This window comes from Brassica rapa, chromosome A06, assembly GCF_000309985.2.
Source record: "Brassica rapa cultivar Chiifu-401-42 chromosome A06, CAAS_Brap_v3.01, whole genome shotgun sequence".
Classification (NCBI taxonomy): Eukaryota; Viridiplantae; Streptophyta; class Magnoliopsida; order Brassicales; family Brassicaceae; genus Brassica; species Brassica rapa.
In genome coordinates, this window is record NC_024800.2 from 9,835,599 (window position 1) to 9,860,503 (window position 24,905).

Sequence of the window (24,905 nt, forward strand, 5' to 3'; positions counted from 1 at the left end):
AATTTTTTTTGAGATACTGTAAAGAATTTCTTTTAAAGAAATACTATAATACATTGTACTTCAAAATAAGTTTGTCGTAAACATCATATTTGAGATATACACTAAGTTGGATAAAATATCTTCTTTTAATTTGAAATAAAAATGAATTTTTCTAACAAAATCTTTGTAATTTTTATTTTTGAAAATTAATCAGCTGAAATTTTTATTATCATTGAATATATAATTATAATACTCTGTATAACTTTAAATTTTCATATATAAATCAAAACTAAAATAAACTTTAATTTCTAATTATAGTTTATGATAAATAATTTAAAATTAACTACTTTTATATATACAATTTAAAATAATTCTAAAAATGTTTTTAAAAGATTTAGTTTATAACTTTGTTTAAAAAATCATTTGTATTCAATTATAAAGATAAATACTATAATATTATAATTACTTCATGTAAAATTTAATAAAATTTTAAGGAATGGTCCAAATTAAAACCAGTATATGGTTGAATCCATAGAAATGTATTTTAAAATATTATATATTTATCAGTACATTTTTGTTAACACAATATCTTAATAAATATTGATACATGTATAATGTATAACATAAATAATAATAATGACATTTTTTTTTATTCAATTTTATTATTTGCATAGTGTAATTTTAACATGATTTTATTTGCATAATAAATATTAATTATTATTATTATTACTAATTAGATCATATGCAGGTATTAACTCTAGAATAATTAAATGTTATTATTATTAAGTATATTATAAATGGTTATATGCAACTATAATTATATATTGATGGAATAAATATATTTTCGAAAATATCCATATCTAATAACATTTTGATGAAATAAAAAGAGAATTAAATATCTTGTTAGGATATTGTTATGAAAATACAAAAAATAAATAATGTGAGCAACTTTCTAGGAATGGTCCATTTAAAATATCACACATTAAAGAAGTCATGACTTCTATTTTAATAGTATAGATCTTTTGTAGTGTATATACTTCTTTTAGTTGTGTACTTGTGTTCAAAAAAAAAAATACTTCTTTTAGTTTTTGTTAGTAAATCTCTTTTGAAAAACAGAACACAACAAAACGAATAATTATTTATTTCTGAAAAAATGAAATTTGAACTCTGGAAGTTGCGGTATCTACGGCCAGACCCCAACAAACGTCTGTGGATTGCGCGAACCTATATTGTCTGGTTCTTCTCAAAAGCAGAAAAAATATATATACGTACGTATTGGGCATTTACTTGATTTCGTAACGTGTAGAAAATTAGCAACGAGAAGCTAGCAAAATATCTTCTTCGTAACATGTAGAATATTCAAACGGAAAAACATGCACCGTATATGCACCTCACTTCATAAGTTAATCTATAATCTCTATATAACACCACGTTACCATAGTTTCTTGGCAACCAAGTCATATAAACCAAAGCATTTATATCAAAACATCTCCTACTTTTCTCTATCTAAAAGAATGGCTTCGATAGTTTTCTTGATTATGTCCATTGTGCTGAGTTACATAACCTCTGGAGCCACATCTCGTGGAGGAGTCTTCAAAGCTTCCGCCATAAAGAAACATGTGCAATGGATGTCTCGATTCCATCGTGTTTACTCCGACAATTCTGAACAAGCGAGTAGATTCGAGATCTTTAAGAAGAACTTAGAGTTCATTGAGACATTCAACATGAATACGAACATAACGTTCAAGTTGGATGTCAACCAGTTTTCTGATCTCACCGACAAGGAGTTCCGGGCGAAGTACATGGGCCTAGTGGTCCCCGAAGGTACGAACGAAGTTTCAGAAACCGACAAGACTATGTCGTTCAGATATGAAAATGTCAATGAAACCGGTGAGAGCTTGGACTGGAGACAGGAGGGGGCCGTTACATCAGTTAAGAACCAAGGCCAATGTGGTAATTAATTATCATAACTCTATATACTCTATAGTACCTTATAATTTTTTTTTTAAAACAATACGTATTTTACTAGATTTAGATTAAAATGATGACACAACGTGATGATACTTGATACTAGTACAAAGTGCTAACATTATATAGTACAAATTAATGTTCTAAAGTTCAGGTGCCACCTTATGAGGCATCCCGCCTATACGGCAAATCAGTAATAACCGAAACAATTTTCTAAAAATCTGATTTAAATTGCTTAAATCGGTTAAAATTGTCTAAATCAGTTTAAATTTTTAAATCGATCTAATCTGGTTTAAATTGGTTAAATCACTTAACCTAAAATAGATTATGACTCATTTAATTATATCATCTTCACCATCAATTATTTCTATAAATAAATGATTATCTTTTTCTCTCCAATTTTGTTTTTTCTATATCTACTTTTTAAATATTTCATTAAAGTAAGTTGAAATTAAACACAAAAACTTAATATATGTAATATAAATATAAGACACATAATAAATAAATAATTGCATTGAGGTATAGACGAATAAAAGCCTGAATAATCCGAATAAAGAATGTTAACGCCTAATTACCATCTACCGATTTCTTGAACATTGGTGCAATCATTAGCCCACATGTGGTCCACCAAATTTTTGGGTGTTTCTTTCTTATCACATTTCAAGAGAGAATATAAAATGAAATTTCTGGAAACATGGAACAGGATGTTGTTGGGCTTTCTCGGCGGTGGCAGCCGTGGAAGGTATTACAAAGATTGCAAAAGGTGATCTTGTATCCCTGTCAGAACAGCAGCTGGTGGATTGTAGCAGAGACTTTAACAATGGATGCAATGGAGGGATAATGTCTAAAGCTTTTGAGTACATTATTAACAACCAAGGAATCACCACGGAGGATAACTATCCTTACCAAGAATCACAAGGAACATGTTCTTCAGCCACCCAAGTTACTGATTTCATTGCTGCTACCATAAGCGGATACGAGACGGTTCCAAGTGATAACGAGGAAGCATTGCTAAAAGCGGTATCTAAACAGCCTGTTTCTGTGGCGATAGCTGGATCAGGGGCTGCGTTTATGCAATACTCCGGGGGGATATTTGACGGAGAGTACTGTGGGACGCACCAGACTCATGCGGTTACGATTGTTGGTTATGGGATTAGTGAAGAAGGGACTAAGTACTGGTTATTGAAAAACTCATGGGGAGAAAATTGGGGAGAAAATGGTTACATGAGAATCAAGAGAGACGTGGATGCACCTGAAGGAACGTGTGGTTTGGCCCATTTTGCTTACTATCCACTTGCATGAATCCTGTTATGTTGTTCGAATATATTTACATGGGGTTGTTCATAGTAATTGACAACATCATTATCGGATATCTTATGAAACTATATACCGGCGTTTTCGTTGGTTATTTCTATTTTGGAATTTATGTTGATGAAACCATGTATGTCGACGTTGGTGTAGTAATGTATAACTATTTTGTGGTAATTATTAGATCTATGTCCAAACATATACTGACCAGTCTTTCTGGAAGTAAACAATGGAACTTAGCCACTTCGTAAATGACTCTTATCAAGTTATTAAACCTGGCCCTAGATTCATTGAAAATCATGATGACTCATAACACCAGCTTGAGGTTGAACTTTGGCACTCCTGTCTTGAACAACTTCGAAGAGACGATTTACATACCAATAGATATTTAGTTCAAAACGTTCTGCAGTTACATCAAAAAGTCAAAAAGGAGCTAAAAGAAAGAACAAAAGATAAAAAAAATTCCGAGAATGCATTCACATAATAAGAGATCAGGCCTGATCCCAAACTAAAATCCAACAAGCTGATCTAGTGGTTGCGTTAAATTTTGAAAGTTACGGTTTCAACACATGTTTTGTGTGGAAATTTCTTGCCAAAACATTACGAAAAAATTCAGTTCTGCTATTTTCTGCCCAAATATTGCAATGGAGCTAGAATTATTAACAACATTACAGGCATGTCTGCCCACGAAAACAGGATAAAGAAAATGTAACAATAAAACAAAAATGATGCCATCAAAGAGATTTTTACATCTACAGTATATAAAAACTAAAATTTGTTTGAATAAATCTGAAAAACACTACTGGATTCAATAATAAAAATAACAAAATCAAGCTTCGACTCCGAAACGATGACCCTCACGGTGTCTTCTTCTTGGTCTTGGTCCTTAGAGGAGGAGGAGGAGCAAGAATCTTGCCAGCATAAATCGCTATATCCGTCAAGATCTTCATATTCCAGTTCGCATAAACCATAGGCGTAGGGTGAAAGAAACTCGTCCTACACATCGAAATATTCACAAGCGCAAGAGCTTGATACGCTCTCATGAACCGATAATCTTTAAGATACAAATACTTCAACGCGTTGTCAAGATGAGCATCCACCAATCTATACGCTTTCCTGCAAGCAGCGAACTCTTCTTTGCTTCTACGGTCTTTGGCTTTGGGAAGAAGAGAACCTTCGATGTTGTCAAGCGTTTCTATGGCGTTGATCCATGCTTTTGCCGCGGTTAGCTTCGCGATTGTCTTGATGGATGTGCGTCGTCTAATTAGCTGAGATGTGATGGTTTTATTACAGAACTTGAAGTCGATTGTTTGTTTGCATATTCTGTTGATTAGGTCTTGTGTTGATGGGTCAGGGACGACGGAGATAGACGACGTGAAGGTAATGCAGATGAGAAGAGAGACCAGTAGGTGAACGAATGTCATTGTTTACAAGTAGTTAAATGATGTGCTCAAGAATAAGCTAATTGGTGATATGAATATTATTTATACTCTTTAATTTATCTCTCCACGTCTTTGTCTCCATAGAATGTATCGTATATATTCCAAAACGTAGTTGTTAGCCTTCTTTATATTATGATTTTACACGTCAATAATGATCGCGTTTTCGTGATTAACGTAAGAAAAAAATGATGATGAAAAATTTGTTTGGTGATTTGGTTGAATGCAATGATGTTATGCTTATAGACTACATTTGTGAGTTCCTTTGGTTTGAAGTCTTTCCAATGAAAGTTTGTTGCGTTTCTTTAATATTGGTTTGCCATGTTAGTTTTCATAATGTGTTTAAGAGCTAACTTATCTAATACTTAAGTGGGAGTGTTTATGTGAAATTATACAAAATCTTTTTGTGGATGTAAACACTCAGTAGTATTAATTTGTTATGGTTAGGGATTTAAATATAAAAAGGGTCCCACGAATAAAACTTAACAATGAGTTTGGTACATGGGGATCAATTAAATATGTTGCATAACTTGGGAAACAAACGACTTTGTTTACCAAAATGTGAGTGTGGTGATCAACCATAGTGGTAGGTCAACCAATGATCATCAACTCTATCTACAATTCCCAAGAAAATAAAGAGATTTAGGTTCCAAAAAAAATTAAAGTGGAGAAAAGTGAAAACAAGAAACGAGACCGTTTTAAAAGCAAAGACTAATGCGAGACAAATCATTATGGTTCCAATTTGCTAGATTTGTTAGATTAACAATGTTGTGGGATTAAGTTTTGAAATTGACTGTGGTAACTCCGTAAATTATTACTCGAGGAAGAAATGAAGATTGCTCCTCCCATAAAATCTGTTCTTTACCAGGTGCAGTTTATGCAACGAATGTTGTAAGTTTGTAGAGTAAGATATCGAACACTTGTATTTTATTCACACCGGCTTCTGCCGTATATATACATAACAGAGGAACCTCTAAAACCCCTTACAAATAGGAGATAGAGACACAACTATCGTTATCTAACAATACAGATAAATCCTAAATATATTTGTATCTATCGCCAATACTCCCCCTCAAGTTGGAGAGTGGAGGTTCCGAACGCCCAACTTGGACAACAATGTACTAAACTGGGCACGACCAAGCACCTTTGTCAATATGTCTGCAACCTGTTCTGTTGTTCGAATATGATGAAGGTTAATCAAACCACTTTTGACAGCATCCCGTACAGAGTGGCAGTCATTTTCGATGTGCTTCGTACGCTCATGAAAAACTGGGTTTGTAGCAATGTGAATAGCAGCTTTGCTGTCACAGAAAAACCTAGTGGGCGCAAGTTGTTCAACATCCAATCCTTTTAACAGCTTGCGAAGCCATTTAACTTCTCGAAGACCAACTGCCATACACCGATACTCTGCTTCAGCAGAAGAATGTGAAACTGTTTTCTGCTTTTTAGTCTTCCAGGAAATGGGCGAGTCACCCAACATGACCACAAACGCACTCAGCGACCGCCGGGTTAGTGGGCATGAAGACCAATCTGAGTCGCAGTAGATAGTAAGAGACAGATCGGGACGAGAACTGAGAAAGATACCTTGCCCAACTGTCCCTTTCAGAAAGCGAACAACACGAATCGCAGCATCCCAATGAGCTTCCTTAGGTTTCTTCATGAACTGCGAAAGAAGATGAACACAGTAACTCAACTCAGGTAGAGTATGAGTGAGATAGATCAAGCGTCCCATCAAACGTCGATACTTCTTTGGGTCAGACAAAGTTGGGCTGTCGACAGTGGCAAGATGATGATTCTGTTCCAGTGGAGTCGCCGCTGGCTTGGCACCCAAGTTACCTGTGTCTGAAATAATATCTAGTGCATACTTGCGCTGAGACAAAAACATTCCTTCGGGTCCTCTGCTGACTTCTATCCCTAAGAAATACTGCAACTTGCCGAGATCCTTCATTGAGAAACACTTCCCCAAATACTCTTTGAACTTTTGAATCATACGACTATGGTTACCACAAATGATTTGATCATCGACGTAGATAAGAACACGAATCTCAACTCCACGATGGATATAGGAGAAGAGTGAATAGTCATCATAAGACTGAACAAACCCAAATTTAAGCAAAGCATCCGACAGCTTCTTAAACCAGCACCGAGGAGCCTGCTTGAGTCCATAGAGAGACTTGCGGAGACGACACACTTTATTAGGGTGAGAATGACGAAAACCAGGAGGAAGTAGCATATACACTTCTTCTTCAAGGTCTCCATGAAGAAACGCATTATTGACATCCATTTGATACACCTCCCACTGTTTGGCAGCAACAAGCTTAAGTAACGTACGTACTGTGGTTAGCTTAACCACTGGAGCAAACGTCTCCGTATAGTCCCGACCTTCAATCTGTTTATTGCCACAACCAACTACTCGAGCTTTGTATCTCCGAATGGTACCGTCAGCATTATATTTAATCTTGTAGACCCACTGACTACCAATGGCCACTTTTCCAGGCGGCAAATCAACAATATCCCACGTGTGCTGACCCTCAAGAGCGACTATCTCAACTGTCATTGCATCGTCCCAAACTTTGACGCCAACTGCTTCTTTAAAATGTTTAGGTTCTGTAGCTGCTGTAATAGTTGCTAAGAACACACGATGCTTGGGTGAAAAGTTAGAGTCAGAAATATAGTTGGTTAAGGGATACAGTGAGTTACCTTGAACCGAGGCCGAGGACTGAGCAATAGGAACGATGGGAGCGTGATGGGTTTCAGTAGACATGCTGACTAGAGACTTTACTTCTGCATTGTACGTGATGTAGTCGTGGAGCTTGACAGACGGTGCTCGAGAACGCATACCACGACCAAGTTGCTCAGTTGGTTCTGATGGTGCAACTCCAGGAGTGGGAGTAGGACTATGATCTACGACAGCAGGAACAATTTCAGTTGAGGTCTCTGCAGCAGGTTCAGAAGAAGCACTGTCTGATGAACCGTCTTTTTGCACAGGTTCAGGAAGAGGTTCTGCAACCTTAGACTCGTCAACTTCCTCTGCAGTCACAGACTTTTCAGACGATGAATCATTGTCAACAGAGACGACAGGTGTCAAGTGATCACTCCCCCTTGCTTGTACAGGGGAACCAACTAACCAGTCTTCGTCTATCCCTTCATCAGGAATGGCTGGTAACGGTAGAGGAGAGGCACCACCATCAGCATAGGGAAACACATCTTCCCTGAAGATCACATCTCGTGAAACAATAAACTCGTTGCGATCCATATCAAACACTTTATATCCCTTTTTGCCAAAAGGATAACCAACAAAAACACAGGCACGACTTCTTTCGCTGAACTTGTCCTTATCACGAGCCACACGATGAACATAGCAAGCCGAACCGAAGACGCGCAGCAGTGACAGGTCCGGTTTAGTTCCATGAAGAACTTCAAATGGAGAGCGACCCTTGAGAACAGCTGTAGGAGTACGATTAATGAGGTAAGCTGCAGTTAGAACCGCTTCTCCCCAAAACGTGATAGGCAAGTTAGCCTGAAACAGTAACGCCCTCGAGACGTTGAGAATGTGTCTATGCTTGCGCTCCACGCGACCATTCTGCTGTGGAGTGCCAACACAAGAAGTTTGGTGAACTATCCCTTGCTCACGAAAGTAGGAAGACATGCACATAAACTCAGTTCCATTGTCACTTCGAACAGTTCGAACTGTTTTACCAAACTGCTTTTCAGCATAGGCAAAGAAATTGAGAAGAACATTACGAACTTCAGATTTTTCGAGTAGCATATACGTCCATACTGCTCGAGAGTGATCATCAACAATTGTTAAGAAATAAACCGCACCACAGGATGATGGAACACGGTACGGACCCCAGACATCAACATGGATTAAAGAAAAACACTCATTCGATTTATTATAACTGTCTGGAAAAACTTCTCTAGTTTGTTTAGCGCGGAAGCAAACATCACAAGAACTAGAGCTAACAGGAACAGAAGAAAACAAAGGTAACGCTGAAAGCACTGAAAAACTCGGATGTCCCAAACGTCGATGCCACAAAGACTGATCAGCTGAAGCACTAACTCTGTGAACCTTCGCAGTGGCTACATCCGTCAAGTAGTAAACCCCATCACGCTCTTCACCGGTTCCAATCAGAGTCCTCGAGAAACGGTCCTGTAAAACACAAATAGTATCAGTAAATGTAGCAAGACATCCTGTTTGTTTCAGAATTTTAGAGACTGAGATCAAAGTGCAATTCAGAGACGGCACATAAAGAACTTTGTCTAACGATACTTTTCCCGAAAGCGGGAAACTTCCCATACTGAGAGCAAACGTTTTGCTACCATCAGCAAAACCCACCGAACATGGTGATATAGGTACCACATTTGTCAACAGAGAAAGCTGTCCAGTCATGTGATGGGAGGCGCCAGTGTCAAGTATTACATCACCGAACTTGTTCTTACCAGAAAGTTTATCGGCACCAGACTTCTCATGGATCATCTGAGACAAAACCTTCCATTGATCCTGAGTGAACTCAGGAAAAGCTGAAGCGTTCGAGCTTGTAGCATGAGCCGCAGACACCTGACCCCATCCGCGACCACTGCCATTACCAGCACCTCGAGCACCTCTACCTCTTCCTCGTCCTCCACCACTACGATCGTTCCACCAATCTGGAAAACCATTGAGAGACCAGCAATCTTTCTTCTCATGACCAGTACGTCCACAGTGTGAACATGTGACCCCACGATCCCTTGGACGAAGTATTGAGTCACTCTTCAAGCTGCTTTGACTTTCATCGCGAGAATATTCTTCACCTTGTCGAGCAACAAAGCCAACTGCTTCCTGATGTTGCTCACGAGCTCGAGAAGCTGACAACCTCTGCTCCTCTCTGATTACCTTTGAGTACACTTCACCAATAGTTGGCAGCGGATCTGTCCCAATGAGTGTTGTACACAGCCCACCATATCGTGAGTCATCAAGACCCATCAGAAACTGATGTACTTTGTCATCTTCTCTTTCTTTTGAGATATCCAAAGCAACTCCACAAGTACACATTGGCAACGGCCTGTAGATCGCATACTCTTCCCAGAGCGAACACAACCTACCATAATATTCAAGCACACTCTGCCCATCTTGACGACAAGAAGCCAATTGAGCTTTGAGCTGATGAATTCTTACTTTGTTTCCAACCGAAAATCGTTGTTTCAATTCTGACCACAGCTGACTAGCATCAGATATGAACGACACAGACGACTTAACCTTTGGATCAATGGAAGAACGTATCCATCCTACGATCATTGAATTTACAGCCATCTAATCTTCATAGTCTGAACTCTCCATTGTCGGCTTTAGTAGAGTTCCGTTTATGAACCCTATCTTGCGCTTGGCTTGGAGTGCGTTAAGCATCTCGTTTGCCCACTGATTATAATTATCTCCAGTCAACGTGACCGAGGTAATCATAGACCCTGGATTATCGGATCCATACAATCTATACGGGGAAGGTGGCGCTGACTCAGCGACAGAACCTCCGGTCTTCTTTACTATGGCCGTAGTTTCTTCTACACTCTTTGTGTCTACGTCCGACATCGTCACTAACGAACTTTGTTCTGACTTTGAACAAACAAACGAATTTGAACGAACTTTTTGTGATTTAGAATGATCGATGCTCTGATACCATGTAGAGTAAGATATCGAACACTTGTATTTTATTCACACCGGCTTCTGCCGTATATATACATAACAGAGGAACCTCTAAAACCCCTTACAAATAGGAGATAGAGACACAACTATCGTTATCTAACAATACAGATAAATCCTAAATATATTTGTATCTATCGCCAATAAAGTTCCATTTCTCTTAAGCCAAGAGTTGTGTTGTATGTGCAGGATGAATGATAGAAGCGAGAACTAGTTTGACAGCCGTAGAGCTTTGCCAGTTTACATACATGGAATTAGATTAAACAAAAGAATACTCACTCTGAGTTAAGGAATTAGACGTCTAATTTTGTTAAGTCAACATAGAGTTGAGGAATTATGTTGCATAGTCAAATAGTTTGGGAATGAAATGTGTTAATATCAAATTGTTGAGGGAATTAAATGATCATTTTCCCAATATTCTGATATTTGTTTCCTATTATTACAACTGAATATCCGTATGACTTTAAATCCGACAGCCCGGATATGTAGGCCTATTCAGTCACTCACTCAAGCTTATTATGGCTCTCTAACTCTGAGTGGGAGAGAGAGAAGCAAAAGTAACAATGGAGGTATTCTACTACTTGGTGTTCGGAGTGATGGCTGCCGTAGTGGTGGCTTTGGAAATGAGCAAGAGAAACAAGGATCAAAACACTTCTTCTTCCTTCAATTCCTTCAAAAACAATTACATCCTAGTGTTCTCCATCATGATGGGTACGTGCCTCATCATCCACTTGTGTACTCGATTGAATCAGATGCAATTTATGTATACGTTTGCTACTCTATCGTGCATATGATTTTTATGTTGCTACAGCTGGGGATTGGCTTCAGGGACCTTATGTGTATTATCTTTACAGCACTTATGGTTTTGGTAAACGAGATATTGGTCAGCTTTTCATTGCTGGTTTCGGCTCCTCTATGTTGTTTGGAACCATTGTTGGCTCTCTTGCTGACAAACAGTGAGAATCCTCTTTCCTTTTTTTTTTTTCAAGTTCTATGTGTTGTCAGAGGAGAACTTATATCTGTGTGTGTTTTGGATTCAGTGGTCGGAAGAGGGCATGTGTTACGTACTGCATTGTTTACATTCTTAGCTGCATCACCAAGCACTCTCCACAGTACAGAGTTTTAATGGTCGGTCGTATCTTGGGTGGTATTGCTACTTCTCTCTTGAATTCTGCCTTCGAATCTTGGCTCATTGCTGAGCACAACAAGGTCTGCCTTACTCTTATTTTTTTCTACTTGTGAATGAATCATGAGTCTAGCTAGGTGTTCGAACTCTATGTTTCTTAGATGCTTGTTAGTGTTTTGATAGAACATAGTCTAACTCCATGCCATGTCTGCTTCTCTGATGAGTGGCACAGTCAATTCTTGATGGTTGTAAAAACAATAGTTTCTCGAAATTGGATTGTTCTAGAACATAGCAAAGCTCATTTGAATTTTTTTTTATACAAAGTTGGATGTTGAAGAAAGTAAAGACTCTTAGTGTTAGCCATGGCTGATGTGAATTTTTTTTTTTGCTTTTTTCTGAAAAACTATGCACAGAGGAACTTTGACCAACAGTGGCTGTCACTGACAATCTCTAACGCTGTTTTCTTTGGGAATGGTCTGGTGGCTATTCTCTCTGGGTTGTTTGGTAATTTACTTGTCGACATTTTTTTCTTTGGTCCTGTTGCTCCCTTTGACGCCGCTTCTTGCTTTCTTGCAATTGGAATGGTCATCATATTGACAACATGGTCTGAGAATTTCGGAGATCCATCTGACAGCAAAGATTTGATGACTCAGTTCAAAGTCGCTGCAATAGCAATTGCTTCAGGCAGGGTCAAAGTTAACATTAAAAACTGTTGATTTGAACTGTGCTTGCTCATTATCTCTAACAGAGTCTCTGTTTATTTCTCAGACGAAAAGATTGCATTGTTGGGTGCTATTCAATCTCTGTTTGAAGCCTCAATGTACACATTTGTTTTCCTCTGGACACCGGCTCTTAGCCCAAACAATGAAGAAATCCCACACGGCTTCGTCTTTGCAACCTTCATGTTGGCTTCAATGTTGGGAAGCTCCCTTGCAGCTCGTCTCATGGCCCGCTCATCTCTCAGAGTAGAGAAATACATGCAAATTGTATTTCTAGTATCCGCTGCTTCCCTTCTGCTTCCCATTACAACAAGTGTATGTCTCAGGGTTGGTCTGAACCTACATTGTTATCTCTTATGTTTAACCAAATATTTTTATAATAAAAACATGTTTGGTCAGGTCTTGGTGACTCCGTCAAAGGTGAAAGAGGAAGGCTTGTCATTAACTTGCTCCATCCAGCTACTTGGTTTCTGTGTTTTCGAGGCTTGTATAGGAATATTTTCGGCATCGATAATGAAGATGAGATCACAGTATATCCCTGAAGAAGCGAGAAGCACCATAATGAACTTCTTCCGTGTTCCGCTTAACCTCTTTGTCTGCATCGTCTTGTACAACGTAAGAATAAGTCTGGTCTTCTTCTTCTTCTTCACATAAATCTTTTTGTTTTTTGTTTTTACTATAAAAAAGCTTGTGGTTGTGCAGGTTGATGCGTTACCGATCACAATCATGTTTGGTATGTGCTCAATCTTCGTCTTCGTAGCTTCTATATTACAATGGCGCCTTATGGTCATCTCCGAAAACCCAAGTGCGTTACTTCTTCCCTTACGGTCTTATAATCTTAAAGAATAAGATTCCAAGTTGTGTTAGCTTTTTTTGGTAAATGGTAATGCCTTAGTAGTATAAGAAGACCTCTGTATGTTTGTGTACTTGCAGAGGGAGAAGAGCTGAGTCCAATGAAGGAGCCAGACTCAGAAGTTGACCCTCTTACCCTATGATTATGTTCCTTTCAGTATTTCTTATTTTAATTAATACTAGGAGTTAATCCGCGCTATGCACGATGCTATTTTGATGTTCAAATGTTAACTATATAGCTATTTTCTTGGATATTGTATTCTGAACAACAATAAAATTTTGAATTGTATGTTTGTGTGAATACACATCTCCTTAGAAAAAACCAGAAAACTATACATTTTTTAGATAGATGTTTGATATATTGTATATTTACTTATTATTTAATTTTTCGTATATTGTAGGGCAATTCTCTCAAATAGATCTTTTTAAGTTTTTTGTCACGAAACAGTCTTCAATAACGAAAATGACAAAAATAGCTCGTTTTTATTTTGAAAATTTTAATATTTTTTTTTAAATTTAAAACTCTATCCTCAAAACCCCACCCCTTAACTCTAAACCCTAAGTCTAGATTAGTTAACCCTAGGGTATACATGTATTTTTACTCTTTAATAAAACTTCTTTTGGTCATTTTTCTCATTGAGGATTATTTTTTTGACAAAAACTTAAAAATGGCCATCGTAGGAAATTTCTCTATATTGTATATGTATTTGTTATAATTTTCTTGCTTTTATATCAAATGGTAATATTACGATAGATGTTTAATGTAATATTTTTATTTCTTATACTGTATATTTTCTTATTATTTATATAACTATACATTTTTCCATGTAATTATACATTTTTGAGATAGATGTTTAATTTAGTTTTTCCAGTTTTTATATTGTATACTTACTTATTGTTTATCTTTTCTTATTTTGTATATTTACTTATTTTAAATTTCTTGCTTTGATATCAATGATAATATTACGATATATATTTAATGTAATATTTTTATTTCTTATATATTATATTTACTTATTATTTATTTTTCTTATATTTTATATTTACTTATTATAATATGTAACATTTCTATTTCTTATATTGTATATTTACTTATTATTTGTTTCTTCCTATATTTTATATATATTTACTTATAAAAATATTTGTAAATAATAAAAATGTAAGACAATACATTTTCATATAGATGTTTAATGTAGTTTTTTCATTTCTTATATATATTTATTATTATTTTTTATATTATATATTTACTTATTCTATTTTTTTGCTTTTATATCAAATGGTAATATTATTTATAGATTTTTAATGTAATATTTTTATTTCCTATATTGTACATTTACTTATTATTTATTTTATTGTATGTTTTCAGATGTTTAATGTAGTTTTTATATTTCTTATATTATATATTTACTTATTATTTATTTTATTCTCATATTACGATAGATGTTTAATGTAATATTTTTATTTATTATACATTATATTTACTTATTATTTATTTTACTATACATTTTTCAGATAAATGTCTAATTTAGTTTTTCTAGTTCTGATATTGTATATTTACTTATTGTGTATTTTTCTTTATAATGTATATTTATTTATTCTAGTATTACGATAGATGCTTAATATAATATTTCTATTTATTCTATTATATATTTACTTATTATTTATTTTACTATACATTTTTTTGAGATAGATATTTAATTTAGTTTTTTTTCATTTCTTAATTGTGTTTTACCTATTGTTTATTTTTTCTTATATTGTTTATTTACTTATTCTAATTGTCTTTTTGCTTTTATATCAATTGATAATATTATGATAGATGCTTAATGTAATATTTATGTTTCTTATATTGTTTATTTACTTATTATATTTTTTCTTATATTGTATATTTACTGATTTATTGTTTGATGTAATATTTCTATTTCTTATATTGTATATTTACTTATGATTTAGTTTTCCTTATATGTATATTTACTTTTTATTTTATTTTAATTTTTTAGTAATAATATCACGTGTCATATTTCGGAAGAAGATTTTTTTTGCTGATGAGGACGCTCCATGGAGCCTCAAAATGTCTCTTTTATTAGTATATATATACTAGATATGGACCCGTTCTTTGCACGAGTTTTATTTGATGTTTGAACTTTACGAAAAACATAAAAAAGAATAAAAATATTTTTTGCATTAGTTCTTGAATTTTTCAGTATATATTGGTGTAAGACTTATTTTAGTATAATAATCAATTTTCCTACATAAATTTTGATTAGTATTTCTACTTCAATAATCATGGTGTTTTAAAATAGTATATTATTTATTTCTGTTAAATTCACTTTAAATTATTTTTAATATTGTAGTTAATTGAAACATATAGAATTGTTGTAAACTATCTATATTATTTATATTGTGTAAGAAAATTCAAAAAAAAAAATCAAAATTGATATTTGACGACACCAATAAATATGTATGACAGATATTCAGCTAAATATAAAATATATTGCTTGATAAACATCAAATTTGTTTCATGCTACTCTACTTTAGCATCAATAGTGTGACTATAACATCTTTCTATATATCATATATTATTGAAAATTTCTTGATATATAATATTTTGTAGAACACTATTGATATGTTTTGTGTCTACTTTAAGAATGTTGAGTCATGCCGTTGTAGTGACTCTTTGATAGTGAAGCATACAATTGTCCATGAGAGACCATCTTGCATCTGTTAGTGTGAGACTTATTTTGGGAATAAGAATATGTTGATTATTGATCTTAGTTAGGATTTATGCTTCCGTAATCATGTTGTCTAGGCTGGTTATTAGTATTCCATTGCAAATTTCTTTTCGTTGATTTAAATGCTTTAATAACATGACTGAAATATCTATTTTGAGATCAAGTTCGTGATTTGGAATCCTTGAAAATTTTAACGTATTTAAATATATGAGATACAAAATATGCTGATTTGTAATTTCTTCTTTGTCGTTACTAATACTATCAGAACACAAATATTCTTTTTGCTCACCGTCTAATCAAATTAACATATTATTCACTTTACCAACCTTTTCATTCCTTATCTTTTGGAGTAAACATTGTTTTTTAGATGAGATAATTCTTGTCTATATATATGTTGTAATGCATTCAATAGGAGCTGCATTGTTTTGCAAGAAAAATTTGTTGTCTATCTCAGAAAGTAAATTATGTGAACATCAGTTTAGATGTGAAATGACATGCATAAAAGCTCACCCAAATATAAAATTCTATTATTCATAAATAAATTGACATTGACATTAACTTAACTACAACATTATATTTTGGATAAGAACAAACACATATAAACATAATAGTCACATTAATTTTTATACAACAACATAACTGCGTACCATCTATTTGGTTGTATGTACAAACACCAAAGTATAATTGTGGCAATAACTAATGTACATCAGCATGACAATTATGACAAAAAAAATTAACATCAGTTTAAGAAGAAAAAAAATGTGACGATCAGGAAACCTAGTTATTTCGTCAACATGTGACAAAAAAAAGATCACGCAAAGATATGAAAGAACATGCAGAAAAACTCACCTACTATTTTTTTTCTACTCTTATTATGTTTGCTGGCCAAATATGAGAGCTTAATCCAAAATACATATGTAAATAATTGTAGTTCCTTTTGGTTTATGATTTTTAAACAGAAAATTAAATATTTAATTAGAAAAGTTGATTATTCATAAAAATACTGAAATAATTATTCTACAATTTATTTTTGTTTAGGGTTTGAAGAAAGGAAAATTACAAATAAACACTCTTTTACAATTTTCCTATGTTTACAATTTAGAAAAGGACAATTACTATCAAATAGTTTTTAAAGTTATCATTTCTTTAGGATTTTAGAAAAGGAAAATTAGTGTTAGATATATTATTTTACAATTACTTTGTGTTTAGAATTTTTAAAAAGAAACAAATTTATTAAAAAAATACTATCAAGCAATTTTTAAACTTACTTCTTTTTTAAAATCATTTTTTTATCTTATCTTCTATGATTATTAACCATGAGATATTTTAATATACATCACAATTTTAAAAGAAAAATTACTATAATATTTTACAATGTTGACAAAAATATATATTTTACAATTATATTTTCTTTAGGATTTTAGAAAAGGGAAATTAATATTAAGTATGTTATTTTATAAATATTTGTTTTAGGATTTGTAAAAAGAATATTTTCTAGAAACAGCTAATATTAAATAAATTTTGAAATTAATTATTTCTATTAAATTATTTTCAAATTTCATATTGATTATCTTAGCATATATATATATATATATATATATATATATATATATATATATATAATCATGAGAGATTTTAACACATGTCGACATATTAAAAGGAAAATCGATATCATGTAATTATTTGCTTAATATTTTTAAAAAGGGGAATTATTATTAAATAATATTTATAGTTACTTTTTTACAAATTGGGTTTTTGTTATTATCTAATTACATATATTTTTAAGTTTAACACATGTCACAATCTTAAATATATAATTGCCATGTGTAACAATCGTGTTAATTAGCAACTTTGAAGAACCAAACTTTCTATAATAAGTTATCTAATATTATGAGAGATGTTTAATGTAATATTTTTATTTCTTTTACTCTATATTAGTTATTATTTATTTTAGTATACATTTTTCAGGTAAATGTCTAATTTAGTTCTGATATTGTATATTTACTTATTGTGTATTTTTATTTTATTGTATATTTACTTATTCTAATATTACGATAGATGTTTAATATAATATTTTTTTTCTTATATTATATATTTTTAAAGAAAAAATAAATAATAAGTAAATATAAAATATAAGAAATATAAATATTACATTAAACAATAAATAAGTAAATATACAATATAAGAAAAATAAATAATAAGTAAATAAACAATATAAGAAAAAAATATTACATTAAACATCTATCATAATATTATCACTTCATATAAAAGAAAAAAAATTAGAATAAGTAAATAAACAATATAAGAAAAAATAAACAATAGGTAAAACACAATTAAGAAATTTATATTTACTTTTTATTATTTCTAGTTTTTGTAGTAATAATGCCACTTGTCATCTTTCGGAAAAAAAAAGAATTTTCCCTGATTTGGACGTTTCATGGAGCCTCAAAAGGAGAACATGAAAGAAACCATATTCTTTTAAACAGTGACCAGAAAAAGACTTATGATGCAGTCCTAAATTCAATATACAACAATCTTGGACAGTTTTTTTTCCTCAATGGTGCTGGTGGAACATGCAAAACATTTTTTTACAAAACTATCATCTCCAAGCTTAGATACTAATAATATTGTTTATTTACTTATTCTAATTTTTTTATTTTTATATCAATTGATAATATTATGATAGATGTTTATTGTAATATTTTTGTTTCTTATATTGTTTATTTACTTATTATTTATGTTTTTCTTATATTGTATATGTACTTATATATTGTTTAATGTAATATTTTTATTACTTATATTGTATATTTACTTATTATTTATTTTTATTTATATGTAAATTTACTTTTATTATTTTTAATTTTTTTTAGTAATAATGTCACGCGTCATGTTTTGGAAGAAGGCTTTTTTGCTGATGTGGACGCTTTATGGAGCCTCAAATGTTCTTTTTATTAGTATAGATTCAAAAGAAAACTCTTGATTTATTTTGTCATTTTTCTCTTTTGGGTTAAACTGATTCGCTTAATCATTGAGAGTAAAAAAGGAAACAGTAAAAAAAAAAGGTAATGTTTTTCTCTCAGCTTTTTACGTGTATGGTCTAGGGATGCTGATTTTTATAATAAATATCTTGTACCTCATTCCATATTCATCTAACTAAATTATACCTAGGTATGACTAAAACAAAAATATAACTAGATAGTCAAAAAATGGTAACTATAGAATAATTTTCACTTTTCATCCATGATTTTGTTTTTAATTTTTGTAGATTATGATCATTAGTGAAAAGTAGATCACATAAATTAAAGGTTTTCTTTATACCTCATAGTGACATTCAAATAAATGGTAACTACAGAATAGTTTTCACTTTTCATCCATGATTGTGTTTTTAATTTTTGTATACTATAATCATTAGTGAAAAGTAGATCACATAAATAAAAAGGTTTTCTTTGTACTTCATATATCCATTTACGAATTGCGATAGACAAACACCTTAATAAAGGAAACAATCTAATAATATTTTACTGTTTTACTTTCTCCATTTTACAATGATATAATTTAGTGTTTTCACACATATTAGGAAAAACACATTAAATCATTATAATAAATGTATTGTTTATGTAATTTTAAAATTTTAATATTTTTTAACCAATAGTAATTCTATAAAGTTAATTAATTTTTTTGAAGATCACAATTTTTTCATAGAAAATACAAAAAGTCTACTTTGTAAAATAATTCTTTTAGAAATATTTTTTTCCTAAAACTGCTAACTTAATAAAATGGAAGGAGTATTATTTAGCAAATTATATGAAAAGAGGTCATAAACTATAAAATATTTCCACATAAACAGTGACGCACTCATGAGGATTTAAACCGGGTTCAATCAAGTATTGAAAGGGTCAAAGATACAGATGTATTGAATCTTGGTTTAGAAAGTTGTATTGAATCTTGGTTTAGTGAGTTTAATAGACACATTTTGGCAAGTAGGCTAGTATTTTTCTCATTTTATATGCAATTAAATAATATAAGAATTTGTGGGGGTTATGTAACACCATATATTTATGAGAATTTGTACTCCCTACACACCAAGTATCCCATATTTGCACTCCATACACTATATCCCTCCAATTTTTTTTCCCCTATCATTACCATTTCCCCCCCCCCCCCCATTCTATGGTATCTCACCTTTTTTAGTATATTCAGCAAATTAGCTCTATATTTATTACTAGTAGGTCCACCACTGCATATAAACACTATTGTTTCAATGTTGTTATCAATTTGGTTATAATTTCTTATATCTAGTATGCTTATTCTTTTTTTTTTCTGACAATCTAGTATGCTTATCTAAAACAATAATTGTGTACATATAATATTGTGGATACAGTACCTTGTACAGCTACAATTCTCAATAGTTTTAGACTGTAAGTATTGTAAACATAATATTGTTGATGTAATATCACTAGCATTTTCATAGTAAACACTTTAAATTAGTTTTTTTTTTAATTAAACTTTGTCATAAGGCTCTGATAAGTATTAAGAAAAATGAAAAACAAATCGGTTGATCCGACTTTACATGCATGCATTCATGGGCAGATCCAGGATTATATGTAGATGGGAAATTATACATTATATACAATTGTCTAATTGGGGGCACTCCTTCTGTCTTATACAATTATACATTATATATGCATGACCCCATACCCTTGGCTTTGCATCCGCCACTGTATGCATGATAAGTCATTTGAATAGAAAAAGGAAATTATATTTTGAAAACTATAAGAAGTCTCTGATTTAACACTTCTTATACAAATAAAGAAAGGACAAAATCCAAAACTTTCTACTCACAAGATCAATAGAGAAAAATGTTGAGAAGAACGCTTTGACAGTTTGACAGAGCAACTGAGAGGATGGTTTAGTGTTTGCTAAGCAAAAGGGATATAATAAACAAGAGATAGAGAAGGGTATAAGAAACAACAGTTATTTTTTATATAAAAAATGCATAATAGTTTATAGTATCTGTAATGTGCTAAATATTTTGAATACCTTTAAATGTAAATTCCTTTATGTAAAAAATAATAACCAGATTTCTGATGCTAGTTTAAAGAAGTTTCTTTTTTAATACAATTTATACTTCATCTTCGTATGCTGTTTCTGTTTTGATAAGTCACTGCCTCGTAGCTAATTTTTTTTTAACTATTTGTTTTTCTATACAATAAAAACTCTATAAATTAATATTGTTGAAATTTTGATATTTTCCTAGTTTATAGAGTTATTAATTTACAGAATTATATTTAGATTTTATATATTTTAAAATATGATTTATGTAAGATTATGAAGAATACTTGATTTTACGGTATATGCATTGATTAAATTTTATAGATACAATATATTTTTTTATACAAAACGAGATCATTATTAATAGATGGAGCTTACATATTTAAAGTGTAGATCATTTGAAATAAATATTGGAACATAATAATGATAAAAGTAAGAGCTATGGTCTTATATTGTTTTTATTCGATTATATTGTGTTAACATAGTAAACATAAATATTCTTAAGTGTAAATAAAATAATATAAATATATTTAGAATTATGAAACAAAACTTAAAATAAAATTTACTGTAGATAAAAATATAAAAAATATTTATTATATTTCGTATAACATTTATATACATAATTATTAGTTTATCTTTATATTAGGATTATATATTTACATAAATATTTCAAAATTTCATTGTCTCATTATTTTATTGAAGTATGGTGTATTTTATATTTTCCCAACTCAATACTGGTGAAATTGATTAATTTATGATGTTTATTAATTTATAGATTTTTTAATTGTACCTCACTATGACATGACATCCCTATTAATATAAATTATGTCACTCTAACTTTTTAACGTAATAAAATAAATAAATAAAATATTTTTATTGAAAGATTTTTATTATATTCATTCTAATTTTTTAAATGATAGCCTATCCGACTAAAATTTAAAAGTTTTTTAATATTTATAGAGCCCGCAAAAGTGAAAAAAATTGCTAAGAACCATTTTGAAAAAAAAAACAATATTCAACTTTCAAAATCTTAATAAATGTTCTTAGATTTTATATTTAAGATGTTAATATAGAAACTCTCTCCAAATTAATAATTATGTTGAATGGAAAGTGTAAATGACAAAAAGAAAGTGCATGTAAAAAAAAGTTAAATGCAAAGAGACTATAAATTGGAGATAGATGTCACCATCGAAGTCATCTTCTCCACAATCATCACAAAATAAGCATTTTCATTTTTATTGATAGAATTTGTTTTTATATTTATTCTTATTTTCTTAATGGTAGACTATCCGACTAAAATTTACATATATTCTAAAATTTAAAAGTTTATTAAATATTTATAGAGACCGCAAAAAGTGGACAAATTTACTAAAAACCTTTTTGAAAAAAAAAACACTATTCAGCTTTTAAAATCTTAATAAATTTTCTTAGATTTTATATTTAAGATGTTAATATAGCAAATCTCTCCAAATTAATAATTATGTTGAATGGAAAGTGTAAAGGACAAAAAGAAAGTGAAAGTAAAAAAAAAAGTTAAATGCAAAGAGACTATAAATTGGAGATAGATGTCACCATAGAAGTCATCTTCTCCATATTCATCACAAAATAAGCATTTTAATTTTTGTTATTTCATCTTACATCCCATTGCTTATTTTAAGAGAATTTCAGTCCCTTCAATTAACGTTTCATAAAAACGTGCATCCACAAGGATGAAGTTGGTGATTTTCATCTCGTTGTTGCTTGTATTTCCATTGTGTTCTTCAGGTATTCACAAATTACGTTATCAAAATCCATCTCTAAGTATAACACATTAATTAAACTTTAAGAATTAAAATAGAATACACTACAACATCTGTTTCAAATTAATATATGTATTAAAAAAATTCGCGTATGTTAAGAAAAACAATGGTTTAGCATTTTAGCAATTTAGTAAATTCATTTTTAAGTTTACAATGTATCATCATCAAGACATCAACTAATAAATATATTTCATTTTTCTTAAAAAATAATTATTTTAAATCAAACAGCATTTATGAAAACTATAAGAAAGTTGTTTTTAAGTCTATATAAATAGTTGTAACCATTTACCCAAGTTCTGGTGTAGTTTATACGGATTTCAAAATTTTAATAATATATTTGATTTCAGTAGAAATACTAATATACACCTTTGATTATATTAACAAAAATAAAAATATATACATGTACATATATATATATATATATTTGCATTTGCATCTGCTTTTTCGTAGGATTTGAAAAGGACGATGAAGTTACTCAAGTCAGCCAACATTCATCAGACAAGGTAAGCAACAGAATTACATGTTCAGTCTTATTTTTTGTCAACTTATGATAATAAAAATAATATTAAGCTGCGACTAAATTTGGTCAAACTAGAAAACGATTATGGTGTTTTTTTTCTTCTAGATTATATTTTCTCTTTACCATGAAATGACACTATTTTCGAATTATCTTTAATGTTTGCTAAATATATCAGTCCAAAACTGTCGTGGTTTATATAAATCTATAAAAAAAATTTAAAACTAATGGTGGTGCAAAATATGTAATGCAGGTTGTTGACAACCTGATGGACTATGGATACTTATTACCTCCCCCTCCCAGAAGTCCACGACCTCCTCACGCGTCGCCCACTGATCCTCCACCGCCGCCACCACCGCATCCACCAATAAATGATATTTTACAGTAAAGGAGAAATATATGTAATAATGGATCAGTCTTATCATTAATTGTAATAGCAATTATGTCATAGTAATCCATGACTAGACTGTCTAAATATAAATTTATTAAGAGACTTATCGTCATTAAACAAATAATATATTTTCAAAGATAGAAATTCAACAAGCAGGTTTTTTTCTGATGTATTTACAAAATCGTAAACAATCTGTTATTGATCTGAATCGAAGCTAAAATAGCATTGAACCAGGAAAATCCAGTATTCGGAATGCTAAATTACCGGTTTGACCAGTTTACCTACATAACCAAACCGGTACGACTGATCCTGCAGAGTGTTTAAGCAGAGCTTTTTTTTTGCTCAAAAAGACAAAAGATCACCGGGTGTGGGCAAAAGTCACGCGCTACCATTAAGCTAAGACTGCTTTGATAGCAGAGTTACGGAAATTTAACGGCTTCTATTCACGGTGTCGCTTCGTCTCTTGATTTCTCCCTTTACGGTGATACTTTTTTGACGATTATTTTCATCTTCGTCGTCGGATTCAACAGCAATCAAACCTCTGCTTCTTCTGTATCCATCGCACGTTTCTCAATATGCTCCTTCTCCTGAATCTACAACATTCATGGCTCATATGATTCCTCTAATGGTAGGAAAGTACTCTCTTGAAGTTTTTTTTTCAAGATTCTGTTAAACTCTCTCTGTACATAATTGGCTGTCTGCATCATCTTGTACAACGTAAGAATAAGTCCGGTCTTCTTCTTCTTCACATAAATCTTTTTGTTTCTTTTTTACTATAAAAAATCTTGTGGTTGTGCAGGTTGATGTGTTTCCGATCACAATCATGTTTGGTATGTGCTCAATCTTCGTCTTCGTAGCTTCTATATTACAACGGCGCCTTATGGTCATCTCCGAAAACCCAAGTGCGTTACTTCTTCTCTTACGGTCTTATAATCTTAAAGAATAGGATTTCAAGTTGTGTTAGCCTTTGTGGTAAATGGTAATGCCTTACTATAAGACCTCTGTATGTTTGTGTACTTGCAGAGGGAGAAGAGCGGAGTCCAATGAAGGAGCGAGACTCAGAAGTTGACCCTCTTTTACCCTCTGATTATGTTCCTTTCAGTATTTCTTAGTTTAATTAATATTCAAAAAAAAAATCTTCATTTATTTTTTAAGGGGTCATTTTTTTTCTTTTTGGGTTAAACTGATTCGCTTAATCATTGAGAGCAGAAAAGGGAACAGTTAAAAGAAGAAAAAGGTAAATATCTAGTATGCTTATTCTTTTTTCTTAAACAATCTAGTATGCTTATCTAAAACATATTTTGTAGATATAATTTTGTGGATACAGCATCTTGGACATCTACAATTCT

The 24,905-nt window shown here is 31.7% G+C and overlaps 3 protein-coding genes across 4 annotated transcripts; 2 read left to right on the forward strand and 1 right to left on the reverse strand.

Moving 5' to 3' along the window:
• Positions 1 to 250: 250 nt before the first annotated feature.
• On the forward strand, positions 251 to 3,625 carry LOC103873064 (zingipain-2-like). Its single transcript, XM_009151494.3, has 2 exons — positions 251 to 1,932; positions 2,651 to 3,625. The coding sequence occupies exons 1-2, from the start codon at positions 1,353 to 1,355 to the stop codon at positions 3,247 to 3,249; spliced, it is 1,179 nt and encodes a 392-aa protein (XP_009149742.2). The 5' UTR covers positions 251 to 1,352; the 3' UTR covers positions 3,250 to 3,625.
• A 328-nt stretch (positions 3,626 to 3,953) lies between these two features.
• On the reverse strand, positions 3,954 to 4,916 carry LOC103873065. The gene has a single exon (XM_009151495.3). It carries the CDS (start codon positions 4,677 to 4,679, stop codon positions 4,113 to 4,115), a length of 567 nt encoding a protein of 188 aa, XP_009149743.1. The 5' UTR covers positions 4,680 to 4,916; the 3' UTR covers positions 3,954 to 4,112.
• A 5,772-nt stretch (positions 4,917 to 10,688) lies between these two features.
• Positions 10,689 to 24,794, forward strand: LOC103873066 (molybdate-anion transporter). Of its 2 annotated transcripts, none has more exons than XM_033272944.1 (8): positions 10,689 to 11,082; positions 11,183 to 11,327; positions 11,412 to 11,580; positions 11,911 to 12,181; positions 12,266 to 12,531; positions 12,616 to 12,831; positions 24,356 to 24,458; positions 24,580 to 24,794. In XM_033272944.1, the coding sequence occupies exons 1-8, from the start codon at positions 10,935 to 10,937 to the stop codon at positions 24,666 to 24,668; spliced, it is 1,407 nt and encodes a 468-aa protein (XP_033128835.1). In that variant the 5' UTR covers positions 10,689 to 10,934; the 3' UTR covers positions 24,669 to 24,794. The 2 variants fall into 2 exon arrangements, with proteins under 2 accessions (XP_033128835.1, XP_033128836.1); XM_033272945.1 differs by lacking the exons at positions 24,356 to 24,458; positions 24,580 to 24,794 and adding exons at positions 12,919 to 13,021; positions 13,150 to 13,447.
• The last annotated feature ends 111 nt before the right edge of the window (positions 24,795 to 24,905 follow it).